The 20,649-nt window shown below is 40.3% G+C and overlaps 3 protein-coding genes across 7 annotated transcripts in view; 2 read left to right on the forward strand and 1 right to left on the reverse strand.

The window, feature by feature from the left end:
- Positions 1-20,649, reverse strand: part of dytn (dystrotelin) — a 109,318-nt gene that overhangs the window by 82,288 nt on the left and 6,381 nt on the right. The gene's annotated exons all lie outside the window — the stretch shown is intronic.
- LOC120554011 (CD59 glycoprotein-like) overlaps positions 1-20,649 on the forward strand; it is a 92,018-nt gene that overhangs the window by 69,821 nt on the left and 1,548 nt on the right.
- On the forward strand, positions 1,289-15,692 carry LOC120554645 (adhesion G-protein coupled receptor G7-like). 3 transcript variants are annotated; one of them, XM_039793667.1, is made up of 17 exons: positions 1,289-1,634; positions 4,074-5,390; positions 7,426-7,530; positions 8,206-8,315; positions 8,412-8,552; positions 9,447-9,535; positions 10,048-10,190; positions 10,861-10,974; positions 11,613-11,791; positions 12,333-12,485; positions 12,604-12,716; positions 12,963-13,324; positions 13,854-13,935; positions 14,137-14,295; positions 14,534-14,690; positions 15,217-15,261; positions 15,389-15,692. In XM_039793667.1, the coding sequence occupies exons 1-17, from the start codon at positions 1,601-1,603 to the stop codon at positions 15,557-15,559; spliced, it is 3,474 nt and encodes a 1,157-aa protein (XP_039649601.1). In that variant the 5' UTR covers positions 1,289-1,600; the 3' UTR covers positions 15,560-15,692. The 3 variants fall into 3 exon arrangements, with proteins under 3 accessions (XP_039649601.1, XP_039649602.1, XP_039649603.1); XM_039793668.1 differs by having other exon boundaries at positions 14,537-14,690; XM_039793669.1 differs by lacking the exon at positions 15,217-15,261.

Consider the following 20,649-nt stretch of genomic DNA (forward strand, 5'->3'; position numbering starts at 1 on the left):
CCAATGTTTGAAATCTGATTTTAATGTTTTTGTTGTTGTGTAAAGACTCTTCTCACTGTGACTGTTACTTAAAGAACATTTACTCAAAATGTTGCACTTTCACAGTAAAATAAATGAATTCTCCCATCAAATCGTCTTTCAACATTTTATAGACAGTTATTGGTCTAAACCAAAGTTATAATAAACAAACTGGACTTTTAAAAGCCACAAAAAGGCAACAAAAAGGAAATAATTACGACAATACAATACGAAGCAAGATCAAATAAAAATATTATTTTACTATGCTACTAGGAAAAATCATGCCATAATTGAATTTAAAAAAGAAAAAGGAAACTGAAAAAGCAAAGTTGAAATGATTTATCTTTTGAATTTTACATTTCGATTTAATATTTGGCTTTTCCACTGACAGATGTCAAAAGTGCAGGCGTGGCCCAAAGGCTGGTGGGAGGGTCTGAAACAAAAGGGGTGCAGAGGCACCTTATGGACAGCAGGGGGAGCTGACTGCTGGGGTGCACTGTTAATGGGCATCTGGCTGCAGCGTCGCCACTAGGCTGGCTTAGCCTCTGGTTTCACATTAGATGATAGAATCTGATGATGTAGGCTAAACACAAACCACATTTCATGCAACAACAGTGAGTTTTCATGTAGAGCTGTAATTGTGCTTGTGTACTTTTTCGTTCATTCGATTTCCGATTTTAAAACGATATACAAATTTAAAAAATGGGTCATTTTAAACTTCGTTAATACTTCAAACGGAAAACGAGCCATTTTTCAGGAAATGAACTTGTCCATGATCCTATTGAGAGACTTCCAGCTGACAGCGGGGGTCTGTGGGAGCAAGCCATCCTGGCCGTCCCCAGCTGGCTGTCACGTCAGACTGGAGCTTCTCGACTCAACAACACCGAAGAGAAAATGTGCAATTGGCCATACATATTTGTAAAATTGCCCATATTCAAACTCTAAACATATTTCCCATAAAACAGTCTCAGAACTGAATTTATTGTTGAAATAGCAGACGGAAATTGAAAAAAAAAAAAAAAAAAAAATTATTACAACCTGTTTCATCGCCTGAATATTAAAATACTCTCTGGTTCTGTGGGAGTTTCAGAGTCAGTAAATCTGCAAAATTATGCTCTGAGAGTCGCGTCAATTGGAGTTTGGTGTACAACTAACCAGGGCCTAAATGTATTGTGAACCTAAAATTGATGTGCGATGGGCCAGATCAAAATTTGAGAGGGGCCGCATTGGTCAGCGGGGCTTGAGTTTCACACGTGCAATAAATCAAATGTTCAACTTAACTGATACAACATTAAGCTGTGAAAACTCAACTCAAAGTGTTTTGTATTACGTTATGGATATAATCTCCAGATGAAGTTGTAGTGAGGTGCTAAATTGTGTGATTTGTTGTTGAGTTCAAGAGGGACTTTGAGCTTCTGAGCTGTTTTATGATTTGATATTGAGATTTTATGTTTATGGCACATGCTAACTCATAAATAATATCCTGCACGGCAGCAGCTCAGACGTGGGACCACAGCAACAAGTTCATGTTTAATAACCTGAAGTTTAATCCAACGTCTCTGACATCCAGCTGCTGATCAACATGGACTCTAGAGTCTTCTTCCTCTTGACTCTGGGTGAGAAAACTGCAGTTTGTGCTTTTATTTTGGGAGTTTTATTGGGAGGTTATGAGCTACAGTGTTGGGTTGTTGAGTTTATTTTCAGCGGCTTAAATCACAACTAATTCACCGTCAATGGCAACACTTAACATTTCTTAATTCATCACTGCTTTGATACTTTTTTAAGGAGCTTCTGAATTACACACTTTATCTGGTGTGTTCAAGGCTTTAAACAACTGTTAGGAGTTTTAGTGCTCTGTCTGGTCTGCCTGTGTCCCATGTTTGAAGTACTTATCCTGATATCAGTCTGACCAGTTAATCATGAACATCTTGATATTTTCAGCGTGTAGTTTGCCAGTTTGAAGGTTGTTGTTGTTTTCCCGAAGAGAACGGAGTTTGAGAATGTAGACACACAGAGAGAGGAATGTTTATCCTGGAAATGTACTTCCGTAGATCCAGACTAGGTTTGGTATGAATTTGGGACTCAGGACTGAAGTTGGATCGAGACAAGATGGAGTTAGATTTTTAAGTGTCGTGTGACACGTGCCAACCCAACCCCGTTCTTCTTTTCCTAAATCGTAGCCTCGCGATAACACGTAGCCTCGCGATAACACGTAGCCTCGCGATAACACGTAGCCTCACGATAACACGTAGCCTCGCGATAACACGTAGCCTCGCGATAACACGTAGCCTCACGATAACACGTAGCCTTGCGATAACGCGCCACGTGGCTTTAGAAAGTGCCACATGGCGTGAATGTTTACGCTGTGATGTTCCAGACTGCCGTCCAGCTTAGACATACACACAGATAGCTCAAAATGCGAACAGATAACACTGCACTTGGCTTTACAAAATTGGCGTGTATGTTTACACAAAGTCATGATATCACGATCGCTTTTCATCATTAAAAGTATCAGAAAACATTACGTCTAAAGTGGCACATGCCAGGACATGCCACTTCCAGCTGACAAATGCCACTTAAAAATCTAACAGCAACTGATAGAGACTTGTTCAGCTGGTGTTGAAAGTCAGAAGATAGCCCTTTATTAAGGATCTTACCAACGGACCGAAACATCGGTAACAAAGTCCAAATGATCGACAGTTTGAGAGGAACTTTGGAGTTAACATCTGAATCTAAAGTTTTGTTGAGTTGTAGAATTTAAGTGACAGTTAAAACCCAAACTATTTTCCATTTTTATGACCATCCAGTATCCTTCGCACTCAAATTCTCCTTTACATGTTTGTAGTCTTAGGGTGTTTTCACACCTACCTCATTTGGTCTGGACTTTCAGACTTTTCAGTTTGGTCCGAACCAAAATTGCAGGTGAGAAAGGTGCCTCGGACAACAGTCTGGATCAAAAGACCAAATTTTGGTCTGCTAAAAAGAGGTGGTCTCGGTCCGGACCGAACTGAACCATGGTTCGGTTCGTTTATGGTGTGAAAGCATTTTTTGGATGGTTTGGACTTTCGGACCAAATACAAGAAGCTCTGGCACGCTCTCCTTGTGTTATAAGACCGGGGAAGCTCCTTAAGGAATAGCTTGGTGCTTAGTGTGTATGCTACATGAGAGAGTGACGGTGAATGTGCTCAGAGCAGACAGCTGTCGGCTATCAGAGCAGAGAATACACCAGCAGTTTATTTGTTAAGTGGTAGTAAATGGATCAGCAGGCAGTAGGGGAGAGCAGCAGTCAGTAGGAGAGATCAGCAGTCAGTAGGAGAGAGCAGCAGTCAGTAGGAGAGAGCAGCAGTCAGTAGGGGAGAGCAGCAGTCAGTAGGGGAGAGCAGCAGTCAGTAGGAGAGAGCAGCAGTCAGTAGGGGAGAGCAGCAGTCAGTAGGAGAGAGCAGCAGTCAGTAGGAGAGAGCAGCAGTCAGTAGGGGAGAGCAGCAGTCAGTAGGAGAGAGCAGCAGTCAGTAGGAGAGAGCAGCAGTCAGTAGGAGAGAGTAGCAGTCAGTAGGAGAGAGCAGCAGTCAGTAGGAGAGAGCAGCAGTCAGTAGGAGAGAGTAGCAGTCAGTAGGAGAGCAGCAGTCAGTAGAGAGCAGCAGTCAGTAGGAGAGAGCAGCAGTCAGTAGGAGAGAGCAGCAGTCAGTAGGGGAGAGCAGCAGTCAGTAGGAGAGAGTAGCAGTCAGTAGGAGAGAGCAGCAGTCAGTAGGAGAGAGCAGCAGTCAGTAGGAGAGAGCAGCAGTCAGTAGGAGAGAGCAGCAGTCAGTAGGAGAGAGCAGCAGTCAGTAGGAAAGAGCAGCAGCTCATGTATGTGATGACGGCAGTATGTAGTTTTGTCATGTAGAGGTCGTTAGTGCACTTGTATAACTGCCGTGTGAAACCAAAACTTACCAGATCAAATGTTACAATGTAACAAAAACATGAACCTTGGTTCGGACTTTCAGGTGTGAAAACGCACTTAAAGGTCAGTGTGACGTCCGACTATGAATATTGTTTGTAATAATGTCTCCTGACAGCTGTTCATCTTGCTGGTAGACCTGGTGCTCAGTCCACCACAACATCATCCGCACCAAGTATCACCGACACCACAACAATACCAACCCCTGCTACCATTACTACTGACCAAACATACTATACTATATACCAAACCGACTATATAACAACCGGTGCTACTGACCCAACCAGTGCTCTTGTAACATCATCAGCACCAAGTATCAATGACACCACAACAACCCCTGCTACTATTACTACTACTCTTCCTCCTGCTAGTACTACTGCTCCTCCTCTTACTACTACTAATCCTGCTACTACTACTACTGCTCCTCCTCATACTACTACTACTGCTCCTCCTACTAGTACTGAACCAATCCTTTCTACTGAACCAATCCTTTCTACTGAACCAACCGATACTACTGCAGAAATGCTTACTACTGTATCAATGCTTTCTACTGAATCAACCCTTTCTACTGTACCAATCCTTTCTACTGTACCAATGCTTACTACTGTATCAATGCTTTCTACTGAATCAACCCTTTCTACTGTACCAATCCTTTCTACTGTACCAATGCTTACTACTGTATCAATGCTTTCTACTGAATCAACCCTTTCTACTGAACCAATCCTTTCTACTGAACCAATGCTTTCTACTGAACCAATGCTTACTACTGTATCAATGCTTTCTACTGAATCAACCCTTTCTACTGAACCAATCCTTTCTACTGAACCAATGCTTTCTACTGAACCAATGCTTACTACTGTATCAATGCTTTCTACTGAACCAATCCTTTCTACTGAACCAATGCTTTCTACTGAATCAACCCTTTCTACTGAACCAATCCTTTCTACTGAACCAATGCTTACTACTGTATCAATGCTTTCTACTGAACCAACCCTTTCTACTGAACCAATCCTTTCTAGTGAACCAGCCGGTACTACTGAACCAATCGGTACTACTGTACAAACATCTGACTATACTGTTGCTGCTACTACTACTACAAATATGTACACTGATATTACTGAGTATACCGCTGCTATTACTACTTTTCCTGTGAATCCTACTACTACGGATTCTACTATTACTACTACTTCTCCTCATACTACTACTACAAGGCCTACTACTCCTCCTCATACTACTACTACTACTACTACTACTACAAGGCCTACTACTCCTCATCATAGTACTACTACTACTACTACTACTACTAGTAGTCCTCCTACAAGTACGACTACTACTACTGCTACTCCCCCTCCTCTGGTTTGTAATAACGGAGGTAGACCTCTGAACGGCATCTGTATCTGTCCGGATGAATGGACCGGAAAGACCTGCTCAGTAGGTAAGTCTGACTCATTTAAAAGAAAACTGTATTTCCTGAGTATTTAAATACCTGACAGTAGTTTCACTTCATGCTCGTCTGGAGGGCTAGGAACCGAAACCCGGTGACATTATGGCAATCTTTTGTTGACTTTGTCTGCCCTCGCCTCCAAAATCTTATTCTCGCTCAGAGTGGAAAATCTTTTAGGAAAGCTACGTTGAGAGCATAATGTGCCAGTGGTAGTATATAAACCTAAAATACTCTGGCTCAAGGCTAGGGTTGGGTACCAAAACCTTAACGTCCTAGAGGTTTAGTCGCTTTCCTCCTAAACGACCTGTATCTAGAGAAACCGAATGACAACGCAGATTTGGGTGCCTCATTACTTTCATTTGCATTCACACTGGCCAAGTGGCCATAGGAACTGGTAGGAGGGGTAAGGGAGTGACGCAAGCACGTCTTTATAGGATCCTCATAACAGAGTTATGGCGGCGTTTAAAGACTAGGCTGGAGTACTTAACCAGCGTAATATGATCCTAATTAATCTGATGGAAGAAGATTGAAGAGCTGAGCGCAACAGGCAAACGAAAGAACGGGTAAGTTTAACTAGCATTAACAATTAGCTGGTTGAATGCGTGATATTTGGCTTATGAGTTAGCATACCTAGGCGAAAGGCAACATACAGTGAAGAATATGTACGGTTTGTGTTCAGACGTTGCTAGGTCACTAAGGGTTCCTATGTGAAAAAGGGAAAAGACCCTGCCCTGAAGTAGCAGCTGAAAGAGTTAGAGGAACTGTGGTCAGAGGAATTTAATAATCCCCAAATAGTCGGAACATGAGAAAAAAAATGGGTTCTAGGAACATTATGTTCTAGGAACTGTGAAAATCCCTCCGGTCAGAAAGAGGCTAATGAAACCCTTCCTCTCGGTAGAGCCGGGGCGTTTCCGTCGTCTCCATCGTTTGGTGTAAGGTCAAACTCAGTCCCAGTCAGCCTTTCTCCCGTCTGGATGTTCAGACTAAATCAAACATGTTTGGTATTATCCTAAGTTTGAAGTTAAATCATGTGAACATTGTCAACAACCAATGGGTGCTCTCCCTCCAGCACCAAAGAGGAAGCAGCAAACAGCTAGAGCCAGTGTTGTTAATGGTTGCTATGGCGCCATGCTAAGCTAACGCTAAAGAGGGAAAGTTGCAGATGATCAACCCTTCTGAAGTGAGTCATCCAGCGGAGATTTACCGGCCGATAAACACAGACCTACAGGTTAGAAAAAGAATATTTTTAAACCGGTGCCTGAACAGATATTTTATAAAAAGATCCTTACCCTTGTAGTGGAATTTGTTCTAATAAGGCCCTAAGGCTGTCAAATCTGACGCCAATTTATTAATTACCGTGCCTTCTTTCATCGGACTTAGGTTTACCAGAACACACGGATCAATCAGAGACGAAGAGTTCAGTTAGGCAAATTTACTGAGTCCAGTAACAACACAAACATAGACTAAGTTTCCCTAGCAACAGACATCAAGTCGAGGCTTGGTCCACCAAGTTGTCCTCCGAATTATTAGCTCCGATCTGTTCTCTCCCTCAAGCTTTTATCTTATCCTCACAGGACGGTGTTTCCTAGTTTCTAGGCAGAAACTCTTATCTTCACAAACACACACCAAGGTCGGGGCCTTGTGTGTGCAACTTCCTCTTCCCTTCCAGCAACCTTCAAACAATGCACCTCTATGCCATAAAAGCCCAAACTATTTTTATGACTTAAGATTAACTTTCTGTGCATCAGAGGTCACCCGGAATACTTTTAACCACTTCATCAATGACTAACACAGCTCTTTTGCAACGAACACATACACACATTTATTAATAAAATATTTCTACTATCCATCCACTAGAGACTGTGAAAAGACTTTCTTAATGTCACCACCTGTCTGACAGTTTTGTGTTTAAGCACCAATAACGGAAATAACCCAAACGATACCCAGCCTTGCTCCTCAGTGGATTCACGTTCTCCATCAAACTGAGCAACAAAATCTTCATCTTTTGTTAAACTTGACCTTGCAGAGAATTTCTGCCGAGCCCAGAAGATAAGAGGATTCAACTTCCCACGAACACCCATCGGCTGGTACGCTTATTCTAAGGAAATCTGTCCCCCAGGAACGAGTGGCGGTAAGTTTTAGTATTACAGGCTGTGTCTCATTCCACTTCCTTCCGTCAGTCCACTGCTAATGTGCACTGACCACTTACTGCCGTAGTCCCACTTTAGATGGTTAGTGTTGTCCCAAAAGGAACACTTATGTTAAAACACTTACCGGAAATGACGAGCGGGGTGAGCATGACAAACTCAACACACGTGAATGTGATTTTCCAGCCAGCTTTCCTGTATGCAAATGAGGAGCGGTCTGCTTTGGCTCGCCGCCTCTCAAAATCTGATGAAAATCTTTTAAACTGACCTTTGTCGATTTGAAATGAAAAAAGATTCAGCAACTGCATGGCCTATTTTTACTTAAAATGTTTTCAGAAACACGTTTCGGTGAACTATTTTAGTACAATATGAGATCGTATTCTGAACTAGACGCCATTATGGTCAGTTTTGAAATTCCTTCCGCTTTGTAGTGAAGACGGCGCCCGTTTAGTGCGCGTAAGGTCCATCGTTCCACACTGAACTTTTTGACCATTTTTAGGGGGTCATCTGGGTACTTCCAGTGTGTTATCTACACTATATACTTAAAACTAAGTGTTTGTGTGCAAGTAGGCGGTTTGAGACACAGCCAGTGTTATCTCCATCCATCAGGTCTCCCATAATGCACTGCTGTTTGAGAGTCTTTTACCGTTTCCTTGCAGCGGGTAAACCCCAGGCTTCGACCAGATGTTCCAACAGGAACACACCCCCAAGTTTCCAGGAGCCGCGCGAACTCCAGTGTGGACAGACCCTCACCGACATACAACAAAATGTGAGTCAACGGGGAAGAAAAAGGCTGAACAAAAAACTATCACAGGGACAATAGACTCAGGGAAGAGATACCTGAATAATGTGTTTCCTCTCTCAGCTGAACGGCTCAGCAGATTTAGAGACGCTGGCAGCGAGCGCTCAGATGCTGACGTCCCAACCTGAAAATCTGACGGCTGAAGAAGTGACGACGGCCGCTCAGATCGCCGACACGCTGCTGTCGTCTGAGAACGTCTCACAGGTACGAAACAACAAACCTACAGAGAAACAACTCAAGTTACAGTGAGTTCTGACTGCTGTCTACCAACGTCACAGAGGTACGAAACAACCAAGAAGAAACTCACAACAAACGTACACATCTTAAACTTCAGTTACAATATGTTTCTGGTTCAGCAGATGCCGAACACCAAGCCACTTAAAATGTCGCAAATATGTTCTAAAAATGTACTACTTTATTCTTGAAATGTTCAAACTTTATTCTTAAAAATGTGACAACTTGTCACAAAAAGATGGGGGCAGCAGTGTTTCCAAATGTCTCCGTATTAGCGGCTCGGAAATATCGCAGACGCCCAGCGTAAACGTAGCAGAAGCTGTTCTTTTTTTTAACCTAAATGTAGCAGAGGAGATGAAGCTCGGGTCTTAACGATACTTTGTGTGTGTAGCAAAGACTTCATTGTCACAGTCTGGACCTATGGATGTCTCCATGGGGGCGCCATAAAGTTCGATTCTGTCTGAGCTCCTGTCCGATCACTGTACGTGCTAACTGTTCTCCATCATTCATGCACTGTTTTGCATACCCTTACTCCATTATCTCTGTCATGCCCCATTGCATAGTTGCACATCTTCACCTGCATTGCTATCATATCTGTTTAGACTATTTTGCACTAATACATCTGCCCTGGTATGCTCAACTGTTATTCTTCCCACCTTTGTTGTCATACAATTTTGGTACGTCTACTGATTTTCTTAATGTAGCCTATTGTATTCTTGTATAGAATGGAATGTGAAACTGTATGTTGTCTTGCACTCTTATGCTTTTCTTGGCCAGGTCAACGTTGCAAATGAGAATCTGTTCTCAACGGCGTACCTTGTTAAACAAAGGTTTAATAAATAAATTGTTGAAACTGTGTTTCAGAGCGTGAGGGAGGCAGCTGTAGCGACTGTCAGCCAGATTCTGAACACCAACCCGTCAGACAACATCCAGGAAAACAACGCTACTCTCAGGTAAAGTACTCTACTTTGTTTTCAGAAGCACACTGACGATATATATGGTATACAAGACAAGATATTTCTGTATAAAGCTTGTGTGCAGCTTGACGCTAACCCTAACCTAGCTGGCTGTGTATATCTTTATACATTCCTGTATATATGTGTGTGTGTGTGTGGCAGTATATATATATATATATATATATATATATATATATATATATATATTCCTGTATATATATGTGTGTATGTATGTCTAAATATTCCTGTATATGTATGTCTATATATTCCTGTATATGACTATATTCTTGTATATGTTTGTATATATGACTATATTTTCCTGTATATATGTGTGTATATATGACTACATAATTCCTGTATATATGCTTGTATATATATATGACTGTATATTCCTGTATATATGTTTGTATATATGACTATATATTCCTGTATATATGTTTATATATATGACTGTATATTCCTGTATATATGTGTGTAATATATGACTATATATTTGTATATATTTGCAGGCTGACGCAGACCCTGTCCAGCCTGTCGGTGGACCTGAGTTTGATCTCCAATGATTCTAAGTTGGTTCAGCCAAACATCGTAGTCCAGTCGGCTCAGATCTCGGCGGCCGACACTCAGGGAGTCCAGTTCACTGCGCTGTCAGGTGACTATTATCAGCCAATCAGCAGCCTCTCAGGGGGGTCAAAGGTCAGATGGAGACGTTAATCTCCCTAATAAAACTGAGTTCAGTGAAGACTTTCATGGTTTCATGTTTTATGATTCCGTCATTAATCTGCTCAGTTTAGTATTTCTTCTGCTGCTTTCTAGTGTTTTAATTTTGTAGTTTTTGCAGCGTTTAAATATGTAAGGTTTAACTTTTACAGTTCCAGAGGATATCATTATCCCTGAGAATCCTAAGTAAACTTAAAAAGTAATTAAGTAATTTGTTACCTGTCCAACTAATAAAAGTCTTATTACTCACAAGATTCAGGACTGGCTTCATGTTGAAGGTCTACAGGAGCCTAAAAGAGACAAAAATGATGATCACTCTTTAGTAAATAAATTATGACATTTGTTGAAAAAAAGCATCAAAAACATAAGAAAATGACAAATGTTGAAAGAAAGCTACAAAATATGTTGTGACTTGGGATGTATTAATCTTGCATTTCTACCAAAATAAAAGCATCTTTCCCACGTTTTCAAAAATGTAAAAAATAAAAATAATAAAAAGTGACAAATCTATCAAATTCTTGACATTTTGTGTCACATTTATAAACTTTTATTCTGAAAGTTTCTCCCCTAACTAATGGCTGTGTTTCTCTCGGTGCGTTCAGGAACGTCGGGAAGTTTCGTTGCCGACCGCATCCAGCTGGACACCAACACGTCGGCCATCGCCGTGGAAACCGGCTTCGTTGCAGACGCCGTCGTTTACCTCCAGTTCCCCCCAGGTAAGTTTCCTCAGAAAACTCAACTTTGTGATGCGTTTTTTTAAAACAGTCTCGTTGATCTCTGACATTTTTGTTTATTTTTTTCACCTTTTTTTGGTTTGTGAGAAAGAGAAACATTAAAAATCTCCAAATGTTTTTCTAAATCTTACAACTTTGTTCTCGTCGTTATGACTTCCTGAAACTAATTCAGATGTTGGACTAACTCCAGATGAGTTTAAAAACAGAAAACTCAAATTAAGGGGAACTTTTTAAGACTTTTTTTCAACAACTAACTCCAGATGAGTCAATTTACTAACAGAAAACTGAATGGCTAACTTTTTATAGCATAATTTACAGATTTTTTAAAAAATATAAAAAAAAATTGTGACTATTTTTCGACTTTTAAAAAAAAATATTTGACACTGCCACACAAACACTGTAAATATGCACACACTGCCACAAAAAGCTAAGGGACTGCAGATGTAAATTAGCCTAAGGCCATTTGGTACAATGCATCAAATGATAACAATTAATGTAAAGAATTGTAAATGGTCCCTAACAAATGAAATGAATAAATAAAATAAACACTGCCATACAAACACTTCACTTCATGTGAATGTGTGAAACTAACTCCAGAGTTAAATGTGTGTGTTGTTTAGGCGGTTCTGCCGGCCGTCTCCAGACTCCGTCCAACGTGTCTGTGGGTTTCGTCCTCTACCAGAACGACCACTTCTTCCACTCGCGGCGCTACAGGCGGCGCCGGGCCTCGGTCAGGGTCCTGTCGGCCAACGTCAGCGGTCTGGAGCCACAACAGGTCCAGATGCTCTTCAGACCAATGGTAACAGGATTTGGCTGCTTTTTCCAACATTTGGCCCGTTTTTGTGTAACATCCTTCAACATTTTTCTCTTGTGCAGTTTCTGAGCATATATGTACCATTTATGTATAATTTTGGTGGAAATTCAATTTTCATTTCATTTTTGTCATGTCATTTATATTTATATACATACAGTTTCTTGGCCATGTTTTCATGCCACTTTGATGCTTTTGTTGTGCCACAGTTTGGGGTTTGGCCCTTTTCCAAAGTTTCTGTTGCTATTTTCTGTTTTTGAAGCTTTTGTCTCTTGAGATGCTGTCACAAAAACATGTTAATCTGCACACACTGCCACACAATGTTAATCTGCACACACTGCCACACAAACAATGTTTATCTGCCCACACAAACACTGTTACTCTGCACACACTGCCACACAAACACGTTAATCTGCACACACAAACATTCTTATCTGCAAAAACTTTTCCTAGGTTTCTGTTGCTATTTTCAGTTTTCGCCGCTTTCTCGATCAGTAAAGTTTTAGATGTTTCTGTGGTTGTGTTTCAGCTTCTGAACGGTACGTCTCTGTGGGACTTCTCGTGTGTTTTTTGGAACTACAGTTTGGAGGATTGGAGCGTGGCTGGCTGCTGGAAGGGAAACGCTTCAGACGGAGTCCTCCAATGTTTCTGCAACCACACAACCAACTTCGCTGCTCTCTGGGTGAAGAAACATGCTCACAAGTTTCACTTCACACTCAACGTTTCATATATTTGAAGGTATATCAAAGGGAGTCTTGTAGGAAGCTTGTTGAAAACTCTGTTGTGTGTTTGTGTTTCAGTCCTTCAGAGAGAATTATGAATATGCAGAAGTGCTGGATACATTTTCTATAGTTGGACTTTCTTTCTCCATCCTGGGTTTGGTTGTTACAATAATTCACCACATTACAGACAAGTAAGACATTACTTATCATATTAAATATAATTTATTGTCTGGGTGAATACTCTGTTCTGTGAGATACAGGAATCCTACTCAAGTAGTTCTGGTAAAACAGTTTGCTGTTCTAAAATATTTTTGTATTAACAGTTTTTTGTGTGTATATTTTACCAGAAGTTGCCTCTTTAATATTGAAATCTTAGGACTTATTCTGTTATTATTTAGACTCTATACCTAAAATGTAACATGATCTGTGTTCTGCAGCTTTAAGAGAAACAGTGGCGACTGGAAGAACTACAGGAACTCCCAGCTTGCTTTGCTAAGTACATGTTTCAGCCTGCTGGCCTTCATCATCACCTTCCTCTCTGGCGTCACAAACCGGCGACAGGACGCTGGCGAGGACGACGCGTTGCTTGACACCGAGACCAACGGCGTCCTGGACTCTGACGAATATGTGGCGGCGGACAGCGGCCCATGTTCGGGGGTGACGGCGCTGCTTCACTTCTTCCTGTTAGCTACGTTCATGTGGAACAGCATGTACGCCACACAGCTGGTGCTGCTCGTCCGCAAGATGCGCCAGAACCTGCCGCCATACTGGACGCCGCTCAGCGCCACCGTGGGATGGGGTACGGCTTTTAAGTTTTACTTTAGAGGATTTACATCTTTAGACGACACGTTAGAATAGAAACGCAATGACGTAACGGTACAAACGATTTGGATCTTTCTCAAATTTTTAATTGAAAGATTTTTTTATCTGCACACAATGCCACATAAACACTGTTCATCTGCACATAGTGCCAAACAAACACTGTTAATCTACTCACACTGACAACAAACACCGTTTATCTGCACACACAGCTACACAGACACTGTTTATCTGCACACAGCTACACAGACACTGTTTATCTGCACACAGCTATACAAACACTGTTTATCTGCTCACACTGCCAACAAACACCGTTTATCTGCACACACAGCTACACAGACACTGTTTATCTGAACACCACCACAAAAACACTGTTAATCTGCATACACTGCAATACAAACACTTTATCTGCAAACACTGCCACACAAACACAAAGATGACAGATCTGGATTAAATGAAAAAGCTGAATAGTTCTTTAACTATTGTTTTAACTTCCTGTTTACTGTCAGGAGTCCCAGCTGTCATCATGGCGATCACACTGGGAATTGCCTACAGGGTGGATGACCCTCTAGGATATAGACAGGAGGAATTGTGGGTATTTTATAATGATTCATTAATTATCTGTTCAACTTTTCTCTAAGTTTTAAGGGCTTTTACATACACACACACACACACACACACACACACACATATATATATATATATATATATATATATATATATATATATATATATATATATATATATATATATATATAAATGATATATGTTGTTATTGTTTGCTGTTTAAAGTTGCTGGCTGGCAGCGCTGGATAAATCCAAAGACTTTGACTTTGGGAAGCCGATGTTTTGGGGTTTTCTGCTTCCTATCGGTTTGATTCTGATCTACAACATCGTTCTGTTGGTTCTGGTCTCTCAGACCACCTGCAGGACCGACCCCACCCTCACAAGGTAACATTTTAATTTTATTATTATTATTATTATTATTATTATTATTATTATTATTATTATAATTACTACTACTACATATTTTTAAAATATTCTGTTTATTAGATTCTTCTTACACAATAGTCTGACCTTTTTCTGGTAATATTTTAAAATGATTTACTTACTTAAAAAGGTAAATATTTCTCCTATATAATACGAAATATTTTAGAAATGATATAAACTTTGTTTTGTGTTTCTGCAGCAGCAACCCTCGGTCCGTGTGGAGGAACTTTCTGATCAGTTTCTCTCTGGCTGTGTTACTCGGTTTGTCCTGGACCCTGGGTTACCTGGTGCTGGTTACCACGGGATACGCCCACCTGGTGCTCAGCATCCTCTTCTGCCTCTGCACCACCACACAGGTGAGTCAGATATGAATCTAAGGGCATGCAGAGGAAGCCACATGTATATAAATGTATAAATTATATCCCCATATTCCCAAACTGATAGAAACGGAGCTTTAACAATCTGTTTCCTACAACTATCGGTGACGCACGATTTACCCAAAATACACAGAAACTTGTATCTGGAAACTTTTTCTATTTGTGTCCCATCAAAAAACGGGTGAAGGCTTTTCGGGTGTTTTTTTCGACGTTTTGTCGCATTTTTGTCAGGTTTCTTTTGCAGCTTTGTTGGTGCTTTTTAGCCGCAATTATTGGGCACTTTTTTGCGGCATTTCTGTTACTTTCTGAAGATTGTTTTTTTATGTTTTGCTGACGTTTTTGACTCACTTTTGTCAGTTTTGGTTCATTTTTTTGCTTCTTTGTTGGCGCTTTTTGGTCACTTTCTGAAGCCTGTTTTTGTTTCCTTTTTGGACACCTTTTTGTCGACATTTTTTATGTTTTTTTGTCACTTTTTTAACGTGTTGTTGTGTCTGGTGTGTTCCAGGTTTCTACCGAGCGGCCCGGAGTTATAACAGGAGACACATTTCTTGTATGAACTATATACTTTGTTTTGTCTGGGTTTAAAGTCAATTTAAGATCAAAAAGAGGTCTTTGGATTACCAGAAAAGTTCTTTTTGTTTTAGACTCCAGATAAACTCTGTGTTTTTGTGTTTCAGGGGCTCCAGATTTTCGTCCTGTTCACCGCCAGAAAGCCGAGCTTCAGAGCTGGCGTGTTGCAAGTGGTTCATACCATCTCGTCTGTCAACATCCAACTCAGAGAGTTTTCATATAATCTGCTGAGAGAATGGACTCACTCTACTGAGTCCTACAGAGAGCTGACAGTCTAGAGACTTTTTTTTTGGGGGGGGGGGGGAAACACGGAGGAACCAGTTGCAGCAATTTCTGTCACACAATATATGACTTTTGTTATGAAAATATGTATTTTTTTTCCCTTAAAATATTAAACTTTTATTCTGAAAATATTTATATTTTTCCCTCAAAATATTGGGACTTTTATTCTGAAAATATTAAACTTTTATTCTGAAAATATTTATCTTTTTGTTCTCTCTAAATATTGGGACTTTTTTAATTATAATATTCAACTTTTCCTAAAATATTCTAAATGTATTTTGTAGAAAACTTTTCTTCAGACACAGTAACACAGAAACAGACTAAAGCCCGAGACACACCGACCTGATAACCTGCCGTCTGACAGTCTGACAGGTCGGTGACTCGGTGTGTCCCGTGCCGTCATCCATCTGGGGGGCTGTCGGCGTTCATTTTTGCTGACATGATATGTTCAGTCGGAGGGGGGTCAGTCGGGACTCACCTGGAAATGGGGAGCAGAATGAGGTGACTACAGTCTCTCAAAATCTGATGAAAATCTTTTAAACTGACCTTTGTTGATCTGAAATGAAGACAGATTCAGCAACTGCACACACACAAAGAGACACACACACACAGAGACACACACACACACACACACACACACACACACACACACACACACACACACACACACACACACAGCACACACACACACACACACAGACACATATAGAGACACACACACACACAGAGAGAGACACACACACACACACACACACACACACACACACACACACACACACACACACACACACACACACACACACATTATTTTAGTACAATATGAGATCAGATTCTGAACGGCCGCCATGACAGTCTGGCTTTGAATTTCTGGAGAAAACAAACCCACGTGACGCGTTCGTCCAATCAGCTGCCGGTTTTCATTTTTTGGGCAATGAGATGTATTACGTTTCTCAAGTCTGTCAGTGTGTCCCGAGGCAGCTTTTTGGACCTCGGGGACCCGACTGATCATTCCGACTGGCTTTTCTGTCTCGGCTATTAAAAAAGAAGTCTTACCTTCAGATGATTCAGCCAGGATCCACTGGAGGGACTACACTTCCCAGAATGCATTGGAATCCCTCAGGAGAAGCCAGGATCCACTGGAGGGACTACACTTCCCATAATGCATTGGAACCCCTTAGGAGAAGCCAGAATGATCCACTGGAAGGACTACACTTCCAAGAATGCATTGGAACCCCTTAGGAGAAGCCAGAAGAGCAGCTGAGAAGAAAAGAGAACAAATCCAAAGTTTGAAATCTGATTTTAATGTTTTTGTTGTTGTGTAAAGACTCGGAGTATTGTTTCTGTACATTCTCACAGTGACTGTTACTTAAAGAACATTTACTCAAAATGTTGCACTTTCACAGTAAAATAAATGAATTCTCCCATCAAATCGTCTTTCAACATTTTATAGACAGTTATTGGTCTAAACCAAAGTTATAATAAATAAACTGGACTTTTAAAAGCCACAAAAAGGTGACGAAAAGGAAGTAATTCAAATTGAAAGTCCAAAGAGAAAACGAAGCAAGATCAAATAAAATATTATTTTACAATGCTACTAGGAAAATCATGCCATAATTGAATTTACAAAAGAAAAAGAAAACTGAAAAAGCAAAGTTGAAATGTAAAATGATTTATCTTTTGTATTTTTCAATTTCAATGTAACATTTGGATTTTCAATTTCAATTTAACATTTGGATTTTCAATTTCAATTTAACATTTGGCTTTTCCCATTTTGATTTAAAATTTGGCCTTTCGTTTTAACATTTGGCTTTCAAAATGGGAAAAGTCAAATGTTAAATTGAAAATTCAAAAGATAAATCATTTTACATTTCAACTTTGCTTTTTCAGTTTCCTTTTTTAAAATTCAATTATGGCATGATTTATCCTAAAATTTACCTGATGAAGGTCTGAGACCGAAACGTTGCATTTTTCTTCTAAATTAAATTCTATTATTATTGCTTGCGTAATGGTCAGTGTGCGGGACTTTCTCTAAAAATTTTGATCTGCAACTTTTGATTATATCCTACGCACCTGACAAAAGAGGTGTGCAAAAAAGCTTTCTTACGTTCCTAGTAGCATAGTAAAATAATAATATTATTAATTTGATTTCGCTTCCTTTTCTCTTTGGACTTTAAATTACGAATAAATATATCCTCCATACACCAGAGGGAGACAAACTCCACGAAAAACATCATCTCTCTCTCTGTTCTCATTGGTTCTGTAGAAGAAAAAGGGTTTGAAGCCTAAAACAAAAAGTCCTTTCTATGTTACTACACACACACACACGCACGCACACACACACACACGCACACACACACACACACACACATACACACACACACACAAGCTTCAGATTTACAAGTCGGAGGAATTTCCATTGTGTGAATTCCTTTCCATTAAATCAGGGTGTCAACTCATTTTCATTTAGGGCCAAACTGGAGAAGACAATAACATCAAGGGCCAGACCTTTTGGCCAACTTTTTGGTCATTTTTGTTCCTTTTTCCGACTTTTGTGTGTTGTGTATGTATGTATGTGTATGTGTATGTGTGTGTGTGTGTGTGTGTGTGTGTGTGTGTGTGTGTGTGTGTGTACATGTGTGTCTCTCTGTGTCTGTGTGTGTGTGTGTGTGTGTGTTTCGGTATGCGATGGCTTTGTTGCTTTTTTGTAGCTCTTTTCGACTTGTGTCGTACTGCGTTCAACAAAAACCCCTAGAAAGTCAGCAAACAGTTCCTTAGCTATCACAGAGTTTCCAATGATTACAAACTGTTTCATTGTCTGAATATTAAAATATTCTCTGTTTCTGTGGGAGTTTCTCAGTCGGTATATCTGCCAAATTCTGCTCTGAGAGTCGCGTCATTTGGAGTTTGAAAACAGTTTTCTGTCTTTTCGGTTTGGGGGGGGCCTTGAGTTTTTACACGTGCAATAAATCAACAAGTTCAACTTTATTGATACATGTTGCTGTGAAAACTCAACTCAAAATGTTTCGTATTATGTTATGAATATAATCTCCAGATAACTAAGTTTTAGTGAGGTGCTAAATTGTGTGATTTGTTGCTGAGTTGAAGAGGAACTTTGAGCTTCTGAGTTGTTTTATGATTTGATATTGAGAGGTTTATGATGCACGCTAACTGGTAAAATAGATCCTTCCCTGCAGCAGCTCAGACGTGGGACCACAGCAACAAGTTCATGTTTAATAACCTGAAGTTTAATCCAACGTCTCTGACATCCAGCCGCTGATCAACATGGACTCTAGGGTCTTCTTCCTCTTGACTCTGGGTGAGAAAAACTGCAGTTTCTGCTTTTATTTTGGGAGTTTTATTGGGAGGTTATGAGCTACAGTGATGGGTTTTTGAGTTTATTTTCAGCGGCTTAAATCACAAATAATTCATCGTCAATAACAATACGTGTGTTTCTTAATTTTCCCCAAAAATATCTGTGTATTAACAGTTGTATGGCTGTAATTATGTAGCAGAAATCATCAATAGAACGTGATTCACAGTTGTATTTACGGTTTATTTAGAATTGCATTATGGGATCTTTATCTGTGCTCCAACAACTAACACAGTGAGATATTCACAACACCATTATCCTAAATTATTAACCAGGACTTGGATTAGTGATGTTTTTGTCACTTTTCTCCCATTGTTTTCCAATGTTCTCTGATCATTTTTTTTTGAAATGCTATAACATTTAATAAAAACACCCAAATTCAATGTGAGTAGTGAACCGATTTTACATTTATTTTAAGAGAAATGGTTTGTACGGAACCATACAAGTTATGTTTTTGGACAATTTGATTAAAAGAAATTCAAATTTCAGATACAGAAACTTTTTGGAAATGGGTCAAATTTGACCTGAGGACAACAGGAGGATTAAACAAGCGTAAAAAAACCCTCAAATAAAGTTATAAGTTAAATAAAGAAGAGTTTTGTAAGAGCAGCTTCGTGTGAGAGAGTTTTAAATAACAGACCATGTTCTGTATTCTTACTGTAGCTACGCACAAACATTTCTGTTTTTTATTACGGGACAAAGTCCAGGTAATGATCTGCTAGAACTTCTTTTGTTATTTTACAGATTCATTTCTCCTGAGTTTATGAATTACACTGTTGGGTTGTTGACTTTATTTTCAGCGGCTTAAATCACAACTAATTCACCGTCAATGACAACACTTAACATTTCTTAATTCATCACTGCTTTGATACTTCTTACTGAGCTTCTGAATTACACACTTTATCTGGTGTGTTCAAGGCTTTAAACGACTGTTAGGAGTTTTAGGGCTCTGTCTGGTCTGCCTGTGTCCCATGTTTCAGTACCTTATCCTGATATCAGTCTGACCAGTTAATCATGAACACCTTGATATTTTCAGCGTGTAGTTTGCCAGTTTGAAGGTTGTTGTTGTTGTTTTCCTGAAGAGAACAGAGTTTGAGAATGGAGACACACAGCGAGAGGAATGTTTATCCTGGAATAGGGTTGTGCCGATGAACGATATCATCGTCCATCGTGATGGCTGATGGCCACGATGGAGAGCCACCATCGTGATGCCCCGTCAAACACACTAATCTAGTCGCGGGCGCTGGACAGGAAATTGACCGGTGCGTTGGTCTTAAACTTGCAAAGACACAAAGACAGGACATAGGGCTCCTTAAGTGGAAGCTACTTTTTCCCCCTTTAACTGCAACCTATTTGTGAAGAAGAACATGGCTTTGAGCTGACTGCTGATTGGCTGTAGAGATACATTCTCTCTCTCTCCCTGTCAGCTGTAGCTCGCTCTACCTTCTAGTAACGTTGGACACCGCGGTCTCGAGTGAGAGAGAAAGAAGCGTTAGCGTGGAGCGCTATCACACTTTCCTTTCTCCCCTCACTGGACTAAGTTTGCCGACACTACTGTCTGTGTGCATCAATAAGTCAGTCTGAGGTCCTGTAGGTACGGGACGATGTTATGCGGGATTTATGAACGTACGTTAGCAACAGGCTAATTCACCAGGGGGCTATTTTATGTGTGAGCTAATATTGCGCATCTGTTCATGTGCGCTGCAAGAGTTATGT

Source organism: Perca fluviatilis, chromosome 24 (assembly GCF_010015445.1).
Source record: "Perca fluviatilis chromosome 24, GENO_Pfluv_1.0, whole genome shotgun sequence".
Classification (NCBI taxonomy): domain Eukaryota; kingdom Metazoa; phylum Chordata; class Actinopteri; order Perciformes; family Percidae; genus Perca; species Perca fluviatilis.

Coding starts and splice junctions, on each gene's coding strand:
- LOC120554645 (XM_039793667.1), top strand. CDS start 1,601: ATGGACTCTAGAGTCTTCTTCCTCTTGACTCTGG. Junction 10,191..10,860: donor CCAGTTCACTGCGCTGTCAG/GTGACTATTATC, acceptor CGGTGCGTTCAG/GAACGTCGGGAAGTTTCGTT. Junction 15,262..15,388: donor TAACAGGAGACACATTTCTT/GTATGAACTATA, acceptor TTTGTGTTTCAG/GGGCTCCAGATTTTCGTCCT.